Source organism: Hypomesus transpacificus, unplaced genomic scaffold (assembly GCF_021917145.1).
Source record: "Hypomesus transpacificus isolate Combined female unplaced genomic scaffold, fHypTra1 scaffold_105, whole genome shotgun sequence".
In the NCBI taxonomy this organism is placed as follows: domain Eukaryota; kingdom Metazoa; phylum Chordata; class Actinopteri; order Osmeriformes; family Osmeridae; genus Hypomesus; species Hypomesus transpacificus.
Window position 1 is genome coordinate 660,834 of NW_025813697.1, and position 23,311 is coordinate 684,144.

Sequence of the window (23,311 nt, forward strand, 5' to 3'; positions counted from 1 at the left end):
GGATACTTTGGGCCCCTTAGTACCAATTGAGCATTGTTTAAACTGACCAGCCAATCTGAGTATTGATGCTGACCATGTCCATCCCTTTATGACTACAGTGTACTCATCTTTTGATGGCTACTTCCAGCAGGATAATGCACCATGTCACAAAGTAATAAATAATCTCAAACTGGTTTCTCGAACATGACAATGAGTTCACTGTACTCCAATGTCTCTAACCCTAACCCAATGGCCTCCACAGTCACCAGATCTCAATCCAATAGAGCACTTTGGGATGTAGTGGAACGGGAGATTCGCATCATGGATGTGCAGCCGACAAATCTACAGCAACTGAGTGATGCTATCATGTAAACATGGACCAAACTCTCTGTGGAATTTTTCCGACACCTTGTAGAAAGTATGCCACAAAGAATCAAGGCAGTTTTGAAGGCAAAAGGGGGTTCAACATGGTACTAGCGAGGTGTACCTAATAAAGTGGCCAGTGAGTGTATATCATAACAGAAGCAAACACTACCCCAATTTCCCAACTCCACTGGGAGCGCAGTGGAGTTGCACACTCCTTTCTAGCGCAGATCCCAAAGAAGTCAATGAACCTATCATAGCTGTAATGTTCCATAGTAAGGCTGTGTGTTCCTAAACATGTTTATTTTATTGAGTGACATCTTCAACACTTTACCTTTTGTATTATGCAAGAAAAGGAAAACCTAACAGAAGCAAACCAACGATTAAAAAAACGGAACGCTGACAATGGCGCCTTTTCACCATACCCTGTCCTAAATATCTCACCCCCTCCCTTTAAAGCCACTCCCACAAACCACGCAATGCCTGACTACTGCCGGAAAGTTGGTAGATAGACAGAAAGTAACACCATCATTGCATTGGTCCGAATTAGGGCTGCAACTCCTGATTATTTTGGTAATCGATTAATCTGTCTATTCTTTTTTCGATTAATCGGTGAATCGGATCAAAAAACAAAAAACAAAAAAGCATTCATTTCCAACCCTTTATTCAAAAACAGAACTGACAGTGCAAATTCACAGTGCAAAACATCTTCAGAATGTGCACAAACAAGCACACAATTTTGAAAAAGTTATTAGCGTGGATTTAATGCTATTTTCAGATATGAGCAATTTATTTGAGTTTTGTTTAAAACATTTAAACATTTTAAAACTTTGAGAGGTTGTGTCGGCGCATTTCCAGCGAAAATATGTGCAGACGTCAAAGTGACGTCAAAAGGACCAGATTTTCAAACAGAGCGTTTGAGCCTTCATTTTCTCCAAGGCGGAGAAGAACACCCAGGGCTTAGTTTACAACTATCGAAAATTCTAGCCACTGGGGGACCAAAGGCAGGCTAGGGGAACTCATATTAATGTTAAATAACCTCCTAAAATTTCATGTCATGTGACCTTAGAGATTTGCGAGGATTAAGCTATTTTTAAAGATCAGTGATTTTCTATCATTTTATATGAAACTTAACTGAAAAAGTAAAGGCAGCGGAAGTATCCCAGACATTGTTAAGATACTCTGGTGGCTGTCCCACGTCACCAAAGAGCGCTTGGGTTGAATTTGTTTTCAACAAACAACATATTACGTTGCTCTGGTTGTAGGTCTATCCAATTGAGCGAAGAGGCATTTGTTTTACGAGTTGAACAGTGAACAGTTTTTTTTTGTGCTTCGAAACTATACGGTTATTGGATAAATGCTGAGATTATGTCCCGCCCTCAACGCTCAGCGTCGCTCACGCTGGGTTTCTGCTTGATGATTGGAGGGTCTGTCGAAAGACTACATCTCCTTTTTAATGATAGGGATTTTGTACAATAAAAAGTCGCCAAAGCTATTCGAGCTCAGTCTCATTAGCAGATTTTGCAAGTGTAGTCAAGACAATAGAGCTTTCCCCGACGAAGATCTTCTTTGGGCGACCAAAACTCGACTAAGACGTCTGAAAATCGACTAATCTAAATTTGAAATGCTTAAAAAAATTAAAAAAAATAAACGCACAAACATTTTCGCGATCTGACTCGATGGCTGCTGGACATTGCAGATTCAGCCGCTAATAGCCTACTGGGCAATTCCAGCATTATGGATGTGACATTTGCACTCAAAATGACAAGACAAATTTATCAGTAAAACAAATCTTCTTACAATATTTAAATTAGTCATGCATATTCTGAAAGTAATACCCATAAATAATAATAATAAAGTAATACTCAATGGGTAGAATAGAGGAGGAAATAGAGGAGGAAAACTATTTTTTGCAAAACATATTTTTCAGACACAAAATTATTACAAAAACACCTGCGTTATGGATATGACGAGAAATGACAGTCATTTTTTTGGAGACTATACTTTTTTCTGTAACTCTGTGAACCCTAAAGTCTAATGTAGAAAGTTTGATATTGACATGATCATGGAGTCTTAGGTAAACATAAAAATAGCCATTTTAAAAACATGTAGTCTTTTTATGCAGAATTTTATGAGGAAAAACCTGCGTTATGGATGTGACATTATTCTGTTATGGATGTGACGTGTCTGAAATACACACAGAATCTGTTGGGAAATCAAGAATCAAACTTTCACAGCGCATTTCTCAACATCTAAAATAACTTGTGAAATAGTTTTAACATTAAGAAAAAACCATCTGAAATATCACTGGAGATTTTCAAGATGGCCACCAATATAGCATTGATAATGACATTTTGGGCCCTATTTTAACAATCTGAAACGTAAGTATCAAAAAGTGAAACGCAAGTGACTTTGTGGGCGGGACTCCGGCGCTGTTGCTATTTGGATAAATGACTCTTCGCCTGGCGCAAATCTAAAATGGCTTGGTCTGAAGTAGCTACATTACTCATAGGTGTGGGTTGGGCGTAACGTGCAATAAACCAATCAGAGCAACATCTCACATTCCTTTAAGAGCAGGCGCGCTTGTTATCTTGTGGATTGCTATTATAACGGAATTTGCCACAATTGTTAAAAATCAAGTTCACATACAGAGACTCATGAAACTCTTTTCAGAGAGTCATTATCATTGACATGGAAGAAATGTAAAGTAGCTTGCAGGAAAAGGAGCCATTGACTTTAGACTAACTTTTTCCTGGTCTGTGGCGGAATTGTTTTTTGCAAACTGCTAAATAACACCAAGGAACGTTTGCGCCGGAACACGCCCCTTCTTTTCGCTGAACTGCCCTGGGAGCGCAAGTTCCTTCCCTAATTTACCGACATTCGTCTGTGAAGGGAAAAGTCTGCTTTCCGTTGAGTGCAAAATAGGAATGATACTTGCGACAGTGTACAAAGTCAATTGCGCTGGGTACAAGAAAAGGACCCCCTATCTTTTTTTTAGATTGAGTTGTTGTCAAATTACTATTATAAAAGTTCAGAATGGTCACCAATCATCTTTAGCTGTGAATACTCTCACACAGTCTTACAAATGATTTTGAGTAATGTACACAAAAAAAGTATTTTTTTTAATCTTTGTCTTTTTTGGGAAACCAGCATTTCGGATATGACATTTGAACGTCATGGATGTGACGCGTCTGGACCAGTCTTCTGCAAATTACATAAAACGCCTACATGAATAGTGATATTCAACATTAAACTATTAATTAAGCACTGAAATTAAAAACATTGAGTTACAAATAAACTGTGTGAAATACCCCCAAAACACAGTCAATGACCCCTTTAAGACATCTTTGATCGAAGCTGTCAACTTTACCTCAGCTTGATCCGACAGGTAGCGCAAGCAAATTACAGAGCACCGCCTTAAATGCCTAAACCAATCGAGTCCCTCAAGCACTTTCGAGTTGCCTCTCTAGTAGGAAGTAAATATTACAAACATGGAGCGGGGATCGAGGTTTTGGCAAAGACAGTTACGGCAAGACAATTAGGCCACTCGAAATTTCAGTATCCCAGGAGAAGATGTCGATCGTTGAAGATGTTTAGGCTATATCATGTTACCCATGATTCCGACTGGAATGTCTGTTTCACTGAAACACGTCGGTGAAACAGAAAGCCGAAAACAAGATTGTTAGCTTTGCCGTTTCATTTGAGAACATTTCCATTGTCAGTGTATTGTGAAGATTTACATTGTGTAGCGTCCGTAACGTCACATCCATAACACATCATTAAAGTTTTTAGAAGTAAGAAAGGGGCAAGTTTTTTTAATTAAACTAACCATTGGTATAAATAAGCTTTGCACAGAAACTTTGGATGTTGTAGCATCGGCACTGTTTGATAGGCATAAACTTATTCTACACAACGTTACGGACGTGACTTGGCCATGGAACTCACTTACTCATAAACAAGAGGCTTAATGCATTTAAGGAGTTGTGCTTTTAACTCAAGCTGAGCATACACAATGCTCTATCATTCCCTTGTCAATCAGGAAAATGCTAAATGGTAACATTTTATTGAAAACTGGAGTCCATTTACCCCGTTCTTGAAATGGTACAAAACGGCCATTTGACAAATGTTTTTTTTGCATGAGTGCACAACTTGTATATTATGTTAAAGAGTGCAATTGTCTATAAATTTAGATCAGAGTGGTTACATGCAACAAAATATAGACCTAAGTGAACATTTTAACAACAGTTATATTTGTATATTTATATTAAAGAACCTGCTGCTATGTCGTCAAGAGTGTAGGCCTACAGATCACAGGTCGTTGCTGTCCTCTGGTGTTCGGAAGTAATAACACTCCCAATCGTTTAGCATCTCTCCCTCTCTTTTTCACTTGTGCCAGTATGCACAATACGGCCGATCAAACAAACGAGTAGGCTAAATGGCTCGTTATACCGTTTGTGTTATATGGATATTCCGTAATTCCAAAATGAAACAAAACAACGGAAACCAAGCCTTTCCCCATAATCTGGTTCTGACATCCACAATGGACAAAACGATATTACGAGGCTATTTTTCATTTTTTGCAGATATTAGCATAAAGGATATGGAATAATCAAAACAACGATTAATGGCTCGTTATACCATTTGTGTTATATTGTTATTTCATTAATCCCAAAAAAACAAAACAACCAAAAACAAGCCGTAATACTTAAATGTGTGTTTGAGTTACTAAAATGACAAAACGATATTACGGCCCTATTTTGTGTTTGTCAACACGGGTTGCAAAATAGAAAAACCAATGGCCACAAGGTACACAGACCCATATCGACCAGAAAATTGACTAGTCGACCAAGTGGGGACAGCCCTAAAAGACAAATGGCTAAAACCTATTTCTTGGTATTTGTTGGTGAAATTGCTAGCCAATTTTCATCATACATTTCATATAATTATACACCACATTCCTTGTTTCAGTTAAACTAATTCCCACATTTCCTTCGATGTTTATCCTAATTCATCCCCACCGGCAGCACAAATGCATAGGCCTACTTGTCAGCCCACTCTGTCTGAAATTTGCAATTTTTGGAATCAACTTTTCGCTTTAGGGTTGTCTCGCCATTATTTTCGCTAAAAAAGAAACAGGTATCGCTAGCAAATCGATGAGCCTGTGTTGTTGCGAATGACACACACAAGCTGCGTGATCCACAGAGGTTGCGGCCAACGTTGAGTGAGTGAGTTGACATGGTGATTATTACAGCTCCTGATGGAGCTTTAGATTGGACACGGAAGATATAAAGCACATCTAGTAGGAAAAAATATAGGCTACTATAGCACAAAATCATGCACCAATGAAAACTTGCTTGTATTGTGTCTAGTTCCGGATCCGCCTTTTGAGTCACCTCGCCATAGACAGTAAAAGATACGCAGCAAGAAGACACACGAGTAGGCTAGTTCACGCTTGCGCGCATACTGCTGATTTTCTTATTTCCTATTTACTTGTTTGGTGGAGCCAATCCAGAATTACTGTTGGTGCAATTATAAATCAGACCCCCCCCCCCCCCCCCCCTTAAAAAAAGCTGTTTGGATCTGCACGATTCACACAAGTCACCCAAACTGATGTGAAAAAAGCAGGAAGCGCCGAAAAGCGCGCTATTTACATCCCTGACATTGACAGAAATCAGCCTTTATGGTAGTAACAAAGTCTAGGGTAATTCACTTCTTGCAAGGTACCTAGGTATGAACAAACTTGTCTTAATTACTTGCCTGACAGCAGTTCAATAGGAAATGTGTCAAACCGTATTCCCAGCAAACTTTTATTATATACTATATACAGTATCCCAAAATACATTGAGTTATTAAAAAATATATTGGAAGGGGGGGCATATTTTCAGTTAGCAGGTGCTGATGTTTGTATTGCGATACCAGCTCAATACTGGACGGCCAGGAGTGACAACATTGGCATTGTTGTTTTAATGAGCTTGTTTCAAAGATGTTTCTTTGTTAATGAAATGCAATGAGAGTAAGGCCGAATCCCAATACTCTGTCTTACCCCTACCCCTTACCCCTAGCCCTTAGTTTACCTCTAGCCCTTGTGTCTTGAAACTGAGGGGTAAAGGCTACATAGCCCTATGAAATGAGACACCACTTGGTTACGGTTCCGTATATTGATGTCTACAATGCAAGTACTGTTATGCACTGATATCAAACGAAATTCGCTGCAAATGGAGTTTAGTTAAAGGGGTCATTGATTGCAAAACCGATTTTACCTTGTCATAGTTGAATAACAACACGGTGGGTAAAATGGACATACAGTGAACCTCAAAGTCCATTGACACCTCTTTCCTATCTAAATGTCACAGCTTGAAACTGCAGCTGTACAACGATCGGTTTTGAAAAAGCTGTATTTGTGATGTCACAAATGTAGCATCACCTTTTGTCATGCCCCAACATTTTTTCTTCTTCTTTATTTTCCTTCCATTTAGCATTTAACATTTACATACAGACAAGCCCTCTGGTGTTCTGGCCCAGGATCTCAGACACTAATTTAGCTGCGCACTCTGCTGCTCTGCTCTGTGTACTTCCACACGAACAACAAAGGAGAAAGTTTGAAAGTTTTTAAAGTATATTGAAAATGGACTATCTTAAATGCAGTGTTCCAGGCTGTACTGGGAATGCTGACACTTTTCATAAGCTTCCTAAGGAACCAGACACCGACAGGCATGGCTGATGTTTATCTATGGGAAGATCCCTATTAAGTACAACACTAAATTATTACTTTGCTCGGACCATTTCACCAAACACAGTTTTTAATGAAAACCTTGTACAATTTAAAGAAGGATTTGCTAAGCCGTTGTTGCTTAAAAGAGGTGCTGTTCCGACCGTATGCTCCTCACAAACGCAAGCTGTAAGTATGATTTTGTCACAAACAGTTAGCCTATTAGGAATTGTTGATTTGAGTGGGGGTCAAATGCTCTCATACAGTAATCTGATTGGACGTTACGTTTTGCTGCATGGTATATAAGCACGTGCACAATAAATGTCTGTTCCTCTTTCCGGTAAAGTAATTCAGATGGCGATGTGTCACTTATTCCTCCGTAAATGTGTAGATAAGTAAACCGTTTATCCTACCCTAAGATGTACAACGCAACAGGTTATGGGCCCAGGCGGGGCGTTGGAAACCGATGGAGCAGGCTATGCTTTGATAGAAATTAAAATAATTATGAGATATGGAAACAAAGTTTTTGGGCTAACTACGTCTTCAAGGGCTGAAAGAGACCATACTGCAAGAACCAAACGAGGACGATGTTAATGACGAAGTTAAAAAACGAAGAAGCCTATGCCGAGTTAATACAGTTTTTGGATGACAGAAGTCTCTCTGGTCATGAAAGAAGCAACGGATAACGGCCGAAAAGCTCTGACCATTTTAAGGGATCATCACGCAGGTAAAGGAAAACCACGTGTAATAAGCCTATACACTGAGCTAACGTCCCTACAGAAGGAAGCTACTGAGAGTGTCAAAGACTACATAATTAGGGCTGAGGCTGCCACTACAGCACTTCGAAATCCTGAAGAAAACCATAGTGATGGACTTCTAATGGCAATAATTCTGAAGGGGTTGCCGGAGTCATTTAAACCATTTGCCATCCACATAACCCAGGGTGACGAGAAAAAATTGAGTTTACGGAATTTAAAACCAAGCTGAGAAGTTTTGAGAGCACTGAGAAGCAAAGTGCTAACTCAAGTGATGACGTTGTGATGAAGGTGACTGCCTCAAACTCCGGAGCGAAAGAGAGTGCATTACTTGCTACAACTGCAATCAGAAGGGACATATAGCTAGAGCATGTCCGAATGAGCAGCACCAGCGACCGAAGCAGTTGTGCAGCTTTTGCAGAAGTCCAACACACAGAAACGTAACGTGCAGACGGAGAATGGAAGATGATGCAAAGCAAGCGATTGATGCTGAAGAGGAAAAAGAACATGGATATGCGTTCAAGATAAGTGAACAACAACTCAACGGATCAAGACAGAGAGGCCTGATGGTCGATACGGGCGCTACATCACACATAATAACTGACTTTGAAAAATTCAAGAACTTTGACGACACTTTCCAGCCAGAGAAGCACGTTTTGGAATTGGCCAATGGGACGAGGACGTGCGGTGTCGCGACAAAAGAGGTGATGCAGAGATCTTCCTCATGACCAGCGAGGGCAAACGGGTGAAAGCGACGCTGAAAAGGGCGTTGTATATTCCATCCTATCCGCAGGACATTTTCTCTGTGAAAACCGCGACGACCAACGGAGCTTCAGTGAACTTCAAACAGGGTCGTGACCAGCTCATCCACAGGGACGGGACCAGGTTTGACATCAACGAGTGCAACAGACTGTACTATCTGAACACTTATAGGGGTGAGAATGATGAGTGTAATGCATGTTATGATATCCAAACCTGGCACGAGATCCTAGGTCACTGTAACTATGATGATGTCTCTAAACTGCTAAATGTTGTAGAAGGAATGAAAATCAAAGGGCCAATCGATAGATCTAGCTTAAATTGTGAGGTCTGCATACAAGGGAAATTTGCTCAGAGCAGGAACAGAGAACCAGATAAAGGAGCAAAGGCTGCACTTGATCTAGTACACACTGATTTAGCTAGCCCTATCGAGCCAGAAGCAAAAGATGGTTTCCGATATGTTTTATCCTTTACTGACTACAAAGATACTTTTTTCTCCAACTGCACATATGACATCAATATGTACTCGGATGCAAAAGGAAGCCCAGTATGACCTTAAACTCCAAATGGATGTCAAGACGGCTTATCTTAATGCTCCTATAGATTGTGAGGTTTACATAGAGCAACCAGAAGGCTTTGAAGTCAAATCAGAGACAGGTGAAAAACTTGGCGGTAAACTAAACAAGTCACTATATGGTTTGAAACAGTCTGAACGGAATTGGAATAGGGTGTTACATGATCACCTCAGTGAAAATGGATTTAATCAGAATCCAGCAGACAATTGTGTTTACTACAAAGAAACGGGAAATGATAGGATCACACTGGTCATCTGGGTTGATGATCTACTCATAGTATCTAGGGTCAGTGATTCACTCAATGATGTGAAGAAAATGTTGACAGCAAGGTTCAAAATGAAAGATCTTGTAGAACTTAAACACTTTTTAGGCATAGATTTTAACCAGAGTGAGGGAGAGGTAAGAATGAACCAAAAGCGATACATATCGAAAATACTGGAGAAGTTTGGTATGTCAGAGTATAAATCAAGGTCGACCCCATGTAAACAAAAAATTAAACTTGGATGGTAATGAGGAACTTTGCGATTCTAGGATATCGAGAGGTGATAGGCAGCTTGATTTATGTTATGACATGTACAAGACCAGACCTATATTGGATAGTCAGCAAGCTTTCACTGTACCTATCACAGCCAAAACAACAACACATGATGGCAGCCAAACATGTGATGAGATACTTGAAATGTACAATCAACAAGGAGTTATGCTATAAGAAAAGTAAAGAGGCAATTAAACTTGTGGCATATAGTGATGTTGATTGGGAAGCAGGCCTGAGGGATAGACGCAGTACTACAGGGTATTGTGTAGGTCTAATTGAAAATGGTCCTGTTGTGTTATGGAAATCAAAGAAGCAGCCAACAGTTGCGTTATCCACATGTGAAGCTAAATATATGTCTATGGCTGCGACTACTCGAGAATTCCTATACCTTAACAACTATGGAATGGAATGGATAGTGAGAGTAAATATGTGCCAGTCAAAATCTTGGAAGACAACCAAGGAGCAATTGCTTTGTCCAAAAATCCTGTAAATCGTCAGAGGTGTAAATATGTTGATATTCGTTTTCATTTTGTTCGATCAGCACTCAATGATGGCAATATAACCATTGAATATTGCCCAAAAGCAGAAATGTTAGCAGATGTTATGACTAAGCCTGCAATAAAGTTTAAGCTTGAGCAGTTTAGAATTTTTTTTTTTGGAATGTAGCCTAAGTTGCCAAACAAACGTCAAATGTGACATATTGTTTTATGTTTTTTGAATATTTTTTGTGTGTATTATGAAAGCAAGTGGGGGTGTTGATTTGAGTGGGGGTCATATGCTCTCATAGAGTAATCTGATTGGACGTTACGTTTTGCTGTATGGTATATAAGCACGTGCCCAATAAATGTTTGTTCCTCTTTCTGGTAAAGTAATTCCGATGGCGATGTGTCACTTATTCCTCCGTAAATGTGTAGATAAGTAAACCTGTTATCCTACCCTAAGATGTACAACGCAACAGGAATGCTAACGTCTCCTGTATGTACCATAGGTATAATGCTAAATAAGTTTCGAAACACATCAACATACATACGTTACTTAGCAAATGACTCTAGCTAGACTAGTTGTAATCGGCATTAGAAGGGAAGCTTCCGAAAAAATACCCAGAAAACGAATAGCAGTCTAGCCTATTGCTAACGCCTGTCTAGATTATCTATTTGAAAGAACTGGAGAAAGGCAGGTGCTAGATACAAGATACGTTATTGCTAATAACTAGTAACGTCAAAATACTACAGCTTGCGGTTGTGATGAACTTAAGGTCGGAACGCACCTCTTTTCAGCAACAGCTTCATAGCAAATCCTGCTTTACATTTTCAAAACCGTCCTTCGTGAAATGGTTCGAGCAAATGTGTAATAGGGGTTATGCGCAACATTCTTCCGGGTTCTAAAAACAGATGTAACTACTTCCGTAAACACAGCGTAGTAATGGCCACCTTCTATAGACCAATTATTTGTTTGTAAACATTCGGGATGCGCGCGCAACGTGGTTGCAGAAAACCGGGAAAGGATAGCATTTTAAATGGCAAAAGGACCACACGGATAATACAAATAGTTAGATTTAAAAAGACCAAAAAGGTCGAGGAGGACAGCCTTTGAGAGAAAGTGATTACCCATTGATCTGTCGCATCAGAATTTTGATTTGGGTCACGAAAGTCTTGAAATTTGAGTGAGAATGTTGCCCGGTACAGACCGCATAGTCGAGCGGCAGCCATGTCACGTAATGTCACAAAGTTCTTAATTTTACAGTTTTACGGTCAATTTTACATCTAAAAAGTCCAGCAGGGCAGCTTTCAAGAGATATGCGAATTCTACTTTTAGCCAGCTGGTATTTTTCTGATTTGTTTAAACTGGCAATCTGAGTGAGACTGCGTGCGTCCCTGTTACACTGTTTTGACGTTAGCCTCAGTCAGACTCGCTCACTGCTAGTGTGCACAATGTTGTATTTAACTCCATTTTACACCAGAAACATCAGGGAGGACTGCCTAATGTAGATACGAGCCTGATGAAGATAGCCAGGATCTCGGATTTCTTTAACCGAGCTTGTTTCATTCGTCATTTGCCTAAGAAAACGACCTCCGTTAGCCAGGCTAGTTTTGCTCGATCGCTTGGTCAGGCTATTTAAGGGTATCGGGATCAAGTGACTTTTGTGCAGTGAAAAGTGAAACGTAAATGTATTTGTCCAAAGGCCAAGAGCCTCAAAAAGTTAATATCAAGCCCTGCAATCCAGTGGCCAGAGATATATGATGACCTGATCGACACTCCAAGTGTAATAGACCGGGGAGAAGCGATGTGGTTATAGTACCAACAGTATAATTACTACGATGTCCTGTGTGTTTATGCTGGTCAACCGTTAGGTAATCCATCTGACTAAGTTTAACGTGTCGACTGTAGGTCTAATGTAGACTGCTGTTCTGGCAGGTGTTTCAGATTTCTAAAACATTGTTAGAATAATAATAAAAGTACTGAATGGATGAATGTTGTATATTCTTGTCCACCAGTTTCAAACAAAGACAGGTTGACAGGCAGGCCTACTATCAGTGTCAGAGCAGCTTGTCACAGGTCCATGCAGAAGAATAACAAGTACATTTAAAAAAACAGCTTGAGAGTAGACTAATGTTTAGGGATGGGTTAACAGACCAATTCTTAATTCAGCGGTATCTGAATAGTAGCAAAATTCACTTCTAAATCACTTAAAAAGATACATCAGTATCAATATTTGTCTAAATGTCTCTGTGTGTTCTACACAGATAGTGCCACGTGATTCAGAACCTGTCATCATGACCTCCAGTCAGTGTTCGTGCAAAGCTGGCAATCACACTGCAAAGTGTAATCACACTGCTGCACTGCTCTTTCAGACAGCTCATTACTCAGAGCTCAATATCCAGGTTGTCCCCCCTGTTCATGCCTTCACAGAAACTGACCAACAATGGCACAAGCCCAGAACTGCAGTAAGGGTTGAGGCAAATGTACTGTATATGTATGTAAGAGTTAGGCTATGTATGCAGCAATAAAAATAGTAAATTGCTAAAAGAAAAGTATTGTGATCTAAGGTCAGAAGCATTTTGAGGTGCAGCGTAATATAGCGGAGACTCAGTTCATTTTCAGAGCGGTCTTCTTCTGACAACCGTCTGGTGGTCCCACCGCTCAAGAGCACCCGGTACCAACACAAGCTCTTCTACTGTCGGGCCCCCCAATGGTGGAATCAATTCCCCACTCCCGTCAGAGACACTGACTGTCTCCCCACGTTCAAGAAAAGGCTCAAGACACACTTGTTCCAGTACTTAGGAATGATTGGCTGGACCTGATATTAGTTTCCTCCAGGATCACAATGACTCTTATTGAGACTTGTTGCTCTTGTTGGTTAGTTGTAACTGACTTAAAGTTATTGTACTCGCTGTGAATTATATTATTGTTGCTTGCTTTTTCTACAGGTACACTCTTGCACTTCTGAGGTTCATGTTGTTTAATTGTAACTTGTGTAACTACATGCTTTTATGGTTCTTCCCTTTGGGACATACTTGGTTTTTCATAATGTATGCTTCATGTTTTGGCTACCCGCAATGTTTGGAGCTTGCTCGTTATGATCAGTGACCTATGCACTTTTATAAATCTCTCTCTTGGAAGTCGCTTTGGATAAAAGCGTCTGCTAAATGCATAAATGTAAATGTAACTCTCCCTCCTACGTCAACTGCTGTAAAGTTCCATAGTCTTCGGGTCTTTTACCAAATGATGGAGTGGAAAGTGAACGTATGGACCAAAAGACATGTTTTGGATAGGAGATTTATGCCAATAATGACCATCAGGTCATTGGCAGTAATATGATTGGATGAAGATTGGGCCGATGTATTTGTCATATGAATGGTGTTTGTGCCTATATTAGAGCATATTCGATTAGTGCATAGCTCATTTGCATATTAACATTAATTTTCAAAGAAACTTGTAATACAAAAAATGTTACTTGTCATGGGTAGTTTCAGTGTGTACAGTTTCATTTTGATAAGAGTAAAGGGAAAAAAATTGCCCCATTGGGGTGTAATGTTGCCTGGCCTTATTGGCACAACTTATTGGCACACATCTCGGATTGATGAGAATTTAACATATTTACATTTAGCTTTTATCCAAAGCGACTTCCAAGAGAGAGCTTTACAAAGTGCATAGGTCACTGATAAAAACAACAAGATAGCCCCAAAACATTGCGGGTAGCCAGATCATGAAGGGTAGAACCATAAGAGCATGTAGTTAACAATTAAGCAACATGAATCGCTGTAAGTGCAAGTGTACCTGTGAAAAAGCAAGTAAGAGTAAAATAAAACATTTCACAGCGAGTAAAACAATTTAAATCAGTTACCACTAACCAACAAAAGCAACAAGGCTCTAAGCAAGAGTTGTGATCCTTGAGGAAACTAGCATTGGGTCCAGCAAACAATTCCTAAGTACCGTTGTACTCCCGGTGTTACGTCCCAACTGGTTTCCAATTCAACTGGTTCCCCAGCTCTGCTTGCACCTATCAGTCCGCCTCTATCACCAGATTCGTCACAAATTCACAAACATATTACTGGCGATTTTCAAGTCGGATCTCATATTTGCTGCGGCAAATATGAAAGTAGGCTACGTGCGCACCACATTAGGCAAAAATTTGCGACAAAATAAATGGAGACAAAATAAAACATTTGCAGGCTCGCATGAAGTGGGATTCGATCCCACTAGAGCAAAAATACGTGCACACGTAAGTCCGTTGACTTACACCGCGTGCCATACCAGCTCTGAAATGTAGGCAATATGATTACGTACTTGTTAACTACGTTGGCCTTCAGGTAACATTTTGATTTGGCTTCTTCTGAATCAACTGGTTCCCATAGACACTACCCAAATGTAGGCTACTAATCACGTATTTGGGGTTGTTCCGAGGCAATAGCCGTATTTACCACAACAAATACGAAGAACGTCGCTGCTAACCCAGACAATACGATCAAAATTTGCGTAACACAACATGGAAACATTTGTTTCCTATGCGATTTGTGTAGCCTATGTCTGAGTGTTTCTTCGCTATATCTTTTGAAATCAATTCATTTCATAATTGAATATTCTGAACAAATGTAGTGAGCGCTACATTACAGCCAAGCACACCATAATAAATGGAAGCTAAGAAAATAAAAGATTTGAGTTGGATTCGATCCCACAAGCAAAAACACCTGCATTATTACAAACCATCGCATTATACCGCGAGCCACTGAAGCACATGCATGTAATGGTCACTAATTTTTTTAAGTACGTTGGCCTTCAGGCAACATGTTGTTTTGGTTCTGAATCAACTAGTTACCGTAGACACCACCCGAATGTAGGCTACTCATCACGTATTTGGAGTTGTCTCAAGGCAATAGCCATATTAACCACCTATCTTTTGGGGTTAGGCTAACTGGAGTTCACCCAAAACAGCTGGTTACCTGTTAGGGTTACATTGCCATGATTATCAAAAGTATGATCATGTCTGTGCCCACGTTTCTATATCATGCAGCGACGATTTAAGTATTATTTTGCAATATGTGGTGTCATTAGCCTAAGAGTCTGTGATATCGTGGTTAATATGGCTATTGCCTTGAGACAACTCCAAATATGTGATGAGTAGCCTACATTCGGGTGGTGTCTACGGTAACTAGTTGATGCACAGGATGCATCAGGGGGCATAGAACAGCACCCGGGCCATTTTCAGCCCAACCAATGTTACATACCCTATTCGGAGACCTTAAGGAACAGTGTGAAATCCCCCTAAAACCCAGTCAATCACCCGTTTAAAACTGTAGACATGCTAGTCAGAGAAATGCAGGACTGTTTGCAAATCAGCAATGTAACGTTACCGTCATTTTTTTATCAATTATTTAAGCCGAAAATATAACATTTATGGGACTCTGGATGATCTGTCCGCCATTGTTGCCGGTCGTGCAGTATTCTCATACCGCTAGGTTTCAAGTAAGCTCCCGTTTTCACTTAGTTTTAAGGGGTGTATACCCCTTCGTCTTAGCCCTACCCTTTGCTCAAAAAGGGTATTGGGACACCACTTACTCTCACGCGAACGTGCAAAACTAATGGCTACGGGGTAGGGGTAACACAGAGTATTGGGATTCGGCCTAAATGCTTATCAGCAGAAGGGGAAAACGTAATGGGGTATAATTCTATCCATAATATAGTTTGGGACCATTTTTCAGGGTTCGAACAAGGTGCTTGAAGTACTTGAATTTGACTTTTTGAAATTTAAGTCCTGGAAAACCCTTGAAAACAGTCACATTAATGACGAGGTGCTTGAAAAGTGCTTGAAATATTTAAAGACAATATATATGAATTCAAAAAGTAATTTTGAAGTTGCTCAAAATTAACGCCTCAGCCCAGCTAATTTAATTAAAGCACCATCCGTTTTTTCTGGCATTCTTTGGTTTGCGTTATAGCATATTATCATGTTCTCAATGAATTTAAAGTGTTTTTCAAGCACGATAAGAGCCAAAGTAGTTGGTTCTGAAGAAGCGCTGTCTGAAGCGGCATTCTTTGCACAAACACCAGACTCAAACACCGAGAGAAAAAACGCTTCTTCTCAGCCAGTGCACGCCAGTACTGTATTAATTAGGCCTAATTGAGGACTAAACAGAACATTTTCAAAATTACCATTTTGGCGAGAATCCTCGTAAGCAGTCTTTAATGAGTTTCAAAGTCTTAAATGAAGGCGAAGCGCTGGAAGAGAACTGGATTTGTGTCAGATCCGCGACATGTGCTTCAGGTCGTAAAGCAGGGTTGGCCAATCCTGGTCCTCGAGGGCCACTGTTTTAGATGTTTCCCTGCTCCAGCACACCTGTTTCAAATGAAGGGGTCGTTATCAAGCTCTGTGGAAACCGGGTAATGAACATTCATTTGAATCAGGTGTGCTGGAGCAGGGAAACATCTAAAGCATGCAGGACAGTGGCCCACGAGGACCAGGATTGGCCACCCCTGTCTTAAAGAGACAGGCGTCTAATAAACCGCCTGCTGTCCATTTCATTAATGTTAATCAAAGAAAAAGAGAAAATCACTGTTCTTGATTGAATAACATATGTAGCTTTAATAAGGATTAATTTAAAGTGAATAAAGTATATGTTTGATAAATGAGATCTCTGATTGTAGTCCTTGAAAACCCCCAAAATAGTGCTTGAAAAGTCCTTGAAAGTACTGGAATTTCAATATACAGTATCTGTACGAACCCTGATTTTTACACTGGGTTGCCTAATTTCTTAGTTTTGATGCAGCTGTTTCAACTATGTGAGCCACACATCAACTCTAGCCTAAGGTACCTCTTGCACTCAAGAAGATAAGGGAAGCGTGTTCCACCGTGCCCGCTTACGCCTATAGGTGGTGCTGTAGGCCACTCCTATAGTACGTGATTTTGCCTCTGCCCCATAAGTCCAAAATGTCGGAACATTTGAAAATTGGTGTACTAGTTAGCAGCCTGTTATTTTTGGGCTAGGCTGTTGAGCTGCCATACCAAACTGTTATTGGAAAGTTAGCACAGTACAGTAGAAATGTAACACCTCTTTCCCAGAGAACACAAAACTTTCGGAACCAACAAAAGAAATTAGCTTTTTTGGTAGTGTTGGTGATGATATTGTCTCACTTGAAGGCGGAGGAGCAACTTTAAAGTGTATATAGGCTGGGGTGAGTCAATGTGTGATACTATTACTATTACTCGTCTTCATCTGACATTTTCCTTCAGTTACAAGAAGGGTGGCGTTGCATCTGGAATGAAGCAGGTTGAAACCAACACCTACAGCATTCGCCGACTGCTCCACGTTAAAGGGAAGAAACATGTGGTGGCAGGAGAGGTGAGAGTCAGAAACAAAACCTTAATCATTGTTGTCTTGACTAAAAACAAACACTACTTTATTTGTCATAACTGCCACACAGATGCACCCCGCCCATGCAACAAAAAACGGTACCTTCTCTTCACATATAGGAAAAGTCCTGGTGGTTCTCAGCTTCCTCCACGTTTCTACATCTTGTATAGCCCAACAACTTGAAATGCCCTATGTGCAGTGGCGGTTCTGGCACATTGTGCGCCCAGGGCGAGTTTATCACTTGCACCACCCCCCCCCCCCCCCCCCAAACGAAAACGAAACTGCTGCACGGCAAGCAGGGATGCCTGCAGCTGCCTGAAGGGGGCGCCAATATGCCATTTCCCCACTAACTGAAATGATCGATATGAGAAAACCGCACAGATATTTCTTTTTTTTTAATGCTCGTGCGCCCCCCACGTGACATGACCGGGCAGACCTGCCGGTCTTCCCGTGCCTAAAACCGCCCCTGCCTATGTGTCAGCGTCTCAAGCCATTCGGCTTCTGAGACTCAGTACTGAAATACGTTCCTTATACCTACTGACTGTACACACTGCAAACACTAATGTGTGTTATTATAGCTATGGTTTACTCAAACAAAATGTTTCACTACACTGTAGACATGTTTACTAAACAGCTTTCACATGACTGGCTGTTGGAGCAATCCATCCATAAAGGGTAACACACAGAGTTACATTATTATAATAATTGTCCCATTAATACTCACCCTTATCTCTTTCCACAGGTGGATATGACCTGGAGTTGCTTCAACAAGGGGGATGTATTCCTACTGGATCTGGGCAACCTCATCATCCAGTGGAATGGACCCAAGAGCAACCGTCTGGAGAGACTAAAGGTATTTTGGGTGAAACATAAATCAGTCCATTCAAACACAGCATATACATTAGGAATGCCTAGGTGTTTAAACAAAAGCATCTATTCTCCAGTTGTTTTTGTTATTACCTGGGTCAATGATAATGAGGTGCAAAGCATAGAATTTGTAGGGCAGTTTGTTTCTTGTTGTCTTTTAAAGAGTAAACCATTGTTTAAAATATGACTGCAAAACCTTGGTTTGCAATGTTGACCTCTCATTAGTCCTGGGGTACTGTGCAACCTTTGATTCAAGCCAAATTTAGATGTAGTTGCGTGTCATCAACATTTGATGTTCATGATTATGGTCATTGTTTACTTTAGGGAATGAATCTTGCCAAGGATATCCGTGACAGGGAAAGAGGTGGCCGGGCTCAGGTGACTGTTGTAGAAGGAGATGACGAGAAGGCATCGGAGGAGACAATTAAACTGATGAAAAAGCACCTTGGAGAAAAACAAGATATCAAGGATGCCATCATACCTGATGACATAGTGGATGACAAGCTGAAGTCCAGTGTGAAACTCTTCCAGTGAGTTCTGGTTAATTATTGCTCTTTATTCTCTCCAAGAATAAGTTAAAATCCATTCAAACTCCTAACATATCAGAAACCTCAAATGTTTGCTATAGGTAGATATTGTCATAACTTTTGTAACACATTTAAAAACAAAGTTAATAGTATAATCATGTGAACCAGCACTGTAGTGAACCCAGACTGTCCCACCACATCAACCAAAATTGTATTTTGGACAATAACAGGTGTGAAAACACCCAAATACGTATTACCAAGAGAGCAAGTTAATGCAATAGTATGTGCCAAGAGAGTAAATGGTGCTTCTAATCAGTTATTAGCTAATGGGCAATCTTACGTTACAATTGTCATGCTAAGTGCAGCCTGACTCTTCCCCAACCCACAGTATCTCAGATGCCCAAGGAAACCTGGTGATTCAGGAGGTGGCTGTAAAGCCCCTGACTCAGGACCTGCTCAATCACGAGGTGAGCCACCATGTCAACAAGCTCATAGCTTAATTAGCTTAATGTGTCCTTACACCTTTATCAGTCATTCAATCAGTTTATATTTATCTTACTTCCTCTCAAAGAAAATGTATTTCATGGGCACTCACATACACTGGAAAACATTTTCTGAAATTTCAAATTTACAAACCTAAAAAGAATCTTCAATTGATTTCCTTAGGACTGCTACCTTTTGGATCAAGGCGGTATAAGAGTCTTCATTTGGAAAGGAAAGAAGGCCTCAAAGACAGAGCGAAATGGGTCATTGGATAAAGCAGAAGTGAGACACTATGACACACATGATACATTGTGAAACAGTTGCACACTTTCTTTCATATTTTAAAGGCGTCATTGATTGCAGAACTGAATTTACCTTGTCACAGCTGAATAACGACAATTCAGTTGGTAAAATGGACATACAGTGAACCTCAAAGTCCATTGACGCTTCTTTCCTATGCAAATCTCACAATAAAACATTTAGCTGTAAAATGGTAGGTTTTTTGGCTCTGGTCTGTACCTTTGACACGTTTTGTAAAGCAGATAAACATAGCTAATAAATGCATTTTGCATATTCACACGAGCAAAACAAATCATATTATATGACTTTGGTAGTTTGCAACTATTTTGCAAATAGCATGCTATACCATTAATGTATGTAAGGTAGGCCTAATAAAAGGAGATGATGGCATGGGTGGGGGCTGTTATGATTGAATTTGCAATAGTGTGCAATAGTGTAAAATAGTGTAAAGGATCGTTCTTGAAGGCTTATGAATTATAATATTTAGAGACACGGACAGACTACTGGGCTCCGTAACTCCTCGATTCGTCCGGCCACACTTTATTGTCTCCACTCTCTTTGCAACGAGTTTGTCCTACAAGTTGAGTTTGTCCTAGACAACGTTGAAAGGAACTGTTGAGACCAAATGCGTTGATACACTGCGCAATCGAATTAGAAGGGGGGGATGGGATATGCAAACAGTCATTCATGGTTTACCAGAAAAAAAGAAAGAAATCCTTTGCACAATACAATACCCGAGATTAGCCTTATTCTATTTAGACCGTAGTTGTAAAGTGAAATAAAGTGGGCTATTCTAAATGATCTGTCAGCCAGTTGTAGTAGATGGGTTGCCTACTTGATTTATCAAATGCAACTTTCGTTTTATATGCGCTTCTGCCATTGCGTAACACACCATCCACCCTTGAAACGGGAGTCCCAATGTTACAGTAATAGCCTAAATAAAACCAAAATACACATTCTCAACCAGTATGATATTATCCATTGCCTATTATAGGCTACACTGCCTGTCTTGTCATTCCAAAATTGGTTAAATTAGGCTAATCATCAAGTAAGCCTATAGCCTAGAATGTCCAAATAACACATGGCTCTCATTTTTGCAATACTTGGACCGTGTCCGGACAAACAATTGTTACATTTACATTTAGTCATTTAGCAGACGCTCTTATCCAGAGCGACTTACAGTAAGTACAGGATTCTCCCCGAGGCAAGTAGGGTGAAGTGCCTTGCCCAAGGACACAACGTCATGTGCCCCGACCGGGAATCGAACTGGCAACCTTCAGATTACTAGCCCAACTCCCTCACCGCTCAGCCACCTGACTCCCTACTGTTGTTAATTGTTATTTATTTGAAAAGGGCAGTGTACATTAATAAACACATAAAAATGTAAATGCACCGGAATGAGCTAGATTAGGTAGTTTTTATCCGTTGTCCCTTGGCAGGAAAATTAAATGCATAATAAAAACCAGACAAACATACAAAGTAAACAACAGTGTGACAAAACAGTGAAGTTGAGATAAAAACAGACAGATAGACATACAAGGTGTTAGACATAAAATACGTTACGGTGTGAATAATGCAGTGGCCTAATTATGGTTGCAGTTTGGGTTATTTTTTTATCCATTTCTTAAGTTTATTTTTGAACACTGAAATACTGGCGCACTCCCTTACATCAGTAGTGAGGGTATTCCAGTAATTAGAGGCGCGTACTGAGAAGACCGTCTGTCCAAACGTACTGTGTCTATACTGTATAGCACAGTCTCACCTGGTGACTGCCCTAGTTGCCAAGCCATTACCATCCTTCGGCTTTACAAAGTCTTTTAATGGTGGAGGTGCCAGCCCATGTAATATTTAAAAAATGAGACAGGCATCCAAAAACTGTAAGAAACAGTCAAATTTGAATAAGTTATACTTTGTTGTTATATGGCAGTTGTGATAGCTGATAGGTTTCTGGTCTAGAGTTTTCAAGGTCTGCTTGTAGAGGGTCTCTATTGTTTTCAGAGTTGTTGTACTTGCTTGTGACCAGCTTGTGTAACAGTACGAGATGTGAGAAAAGATCAAGGCTGCCTCTAGTTAAGTACGGCCTTACATGTCTAAAATTAGCAAAGTTAAATGTAATGGTATTGGCCACCTTTTTGACATGTTTTATAACTGTTAAATCGGAATCTAAAATTATCCCCAGATATTTAAAATCAGACAAAGTTGTGAGCTTTTCTCCTTCAATAAAGACATCAGGGGGCTGTGCATTTGATGATTTCTTGGAGAAGAACATACAGACTGTTTTATTTGTGTTAAAGTGTAGGGATGACGTTTTTAGCCAGTCAGAGACATGGACCAATGCTCCAGTTAGTTTAGTGGCAGCCTGTTCTTTGGTTTTTGTGTGTGTATAAAGAACAGTGTCATCTGCATACATTTGAACATTAATAGATGGACACACTGAAAGTAAATCATTAATGTACATGCTAAACAGGATCGGCCCCAATACTGACCCCTGGGGTACACCAATATTATTACTGAGGTATGGAGAAAGGCTACTTCCAAAGTGTACACTAAGTTCTATCAGCCAAATATGACTTCATCAATTTTGTGGCTTCTGCTGAGAAATTTAAATATGAAGAACATTACATGTTTTGCCAGTATAACTGGATCTAATTATACCATTGAATGTTTATGATGTCCCTGTGTGTTTATACCTTTGGGGACAACAACGCAATCTTGTCAGTCCGTCCGTCATCTGCCGCTTGTCCGGGGATCGGGTCACGGGGGCAGCGACCTAAGCAGGGAGGCCCAGACTTCCCTCCCCCCGCCACTTCCACCAGCTCTTCCTGGGGGACCCCGAGGTGTTCCCAGGCCAGCCGAGAGACATTGTCCCTCCAGCGTGTCCTGGGTCTTCCCCGGGGCCTCTTTCCAGTGGGACGTGCCCGGAACACCTCACCAGGGAGGCGTCCAGGAGGCATCCTAATCAGATGCCCGAGCCACCTCAGCTGGCTCCTCTCGACGCGGAGGAGCAGCGGTTCTACTCTGAGCCCCTCCCGGATGACCGAGCTTCTCACCCTATCTCTAAGGGAGAGCCCGGACACCCTGCGGAGAAAGCTCATTTCGGCCGCTTGTATTCGCGATCTCGTTCTTTCGGTCACTACCCATAGTTCGTGACCATAGGTGAGGGTAGGAACGTAGATCGACTGGTAAATAGAGAGCTTCGCCTTTCGACTCAGCTCCTTCTTCACCACGACGGACCGATGCAGAGCCCGCATCACTGCGAACGCCGCACCGATCCGCCTGTCGACCTCGCTCTCCATTCTTCCCTCACTCGTGAACAAGACCCCGAGATACTTGAACTCCTCCGCTTGGTTCAGGATCTCCTCCCCGACCCGGAGATGGCACTCCACCCTTTTCCGGTCGATTACCATGGCTTCAGATTTGGAGGTGCTGATTCGCATCCCAGCCGCTTCACATTCGGTTGCGAACCGCTTCAGTGAGAGCTGAAGGTCACGGCCCGATGAAGCCAACAGGACCACATCATACGCAAAAAGCAGCGACCCGATCCTGAGGTCACCAAACCGGACCCCCTCAACACCCTGGCTGCGCCTAGAAATTCTGTCCATTTAGGTA

At 40.9% G+C, this 23,311-nt stretch overlaps 1 protein-coding gene across 3 annotated transcripts in view; it reads left to right on the top strand.

Moving 5' to 3' along the window:
* vil1 (villin 1) overlaps positions 1-23,311 on the top strand; it is a 152,154-nt gene that overhangs the window by 32,205 nt on the left and 96,638 nt on the right. For all 3 annotated transcript variants that reach the window (XM_047050221.1, XM_047050220.1, XM_047050219.1), the window contains 5 exons: positions 17,405-17,513; positions 18,268-18,378; positions 18,717-18,922; positions 19,308-19,386; positions 19,586-19,684. In XM_047050221.1, coding sequence (XP_046906177.1) covers positions 17,405-17,513; positions 18,268-18,378; positions 18,717-18,922; positions 19,308-19,386; positions 19,586-19,684 — 604 coding nt within the window. The remainder of the gene's footprint in view (positions 1-17,404; positions 17,514-18,267; positions 18,379-18,716; positions 18,923-19,307; positions 19,387-19,585; positions 19,685-23,311) is intronic.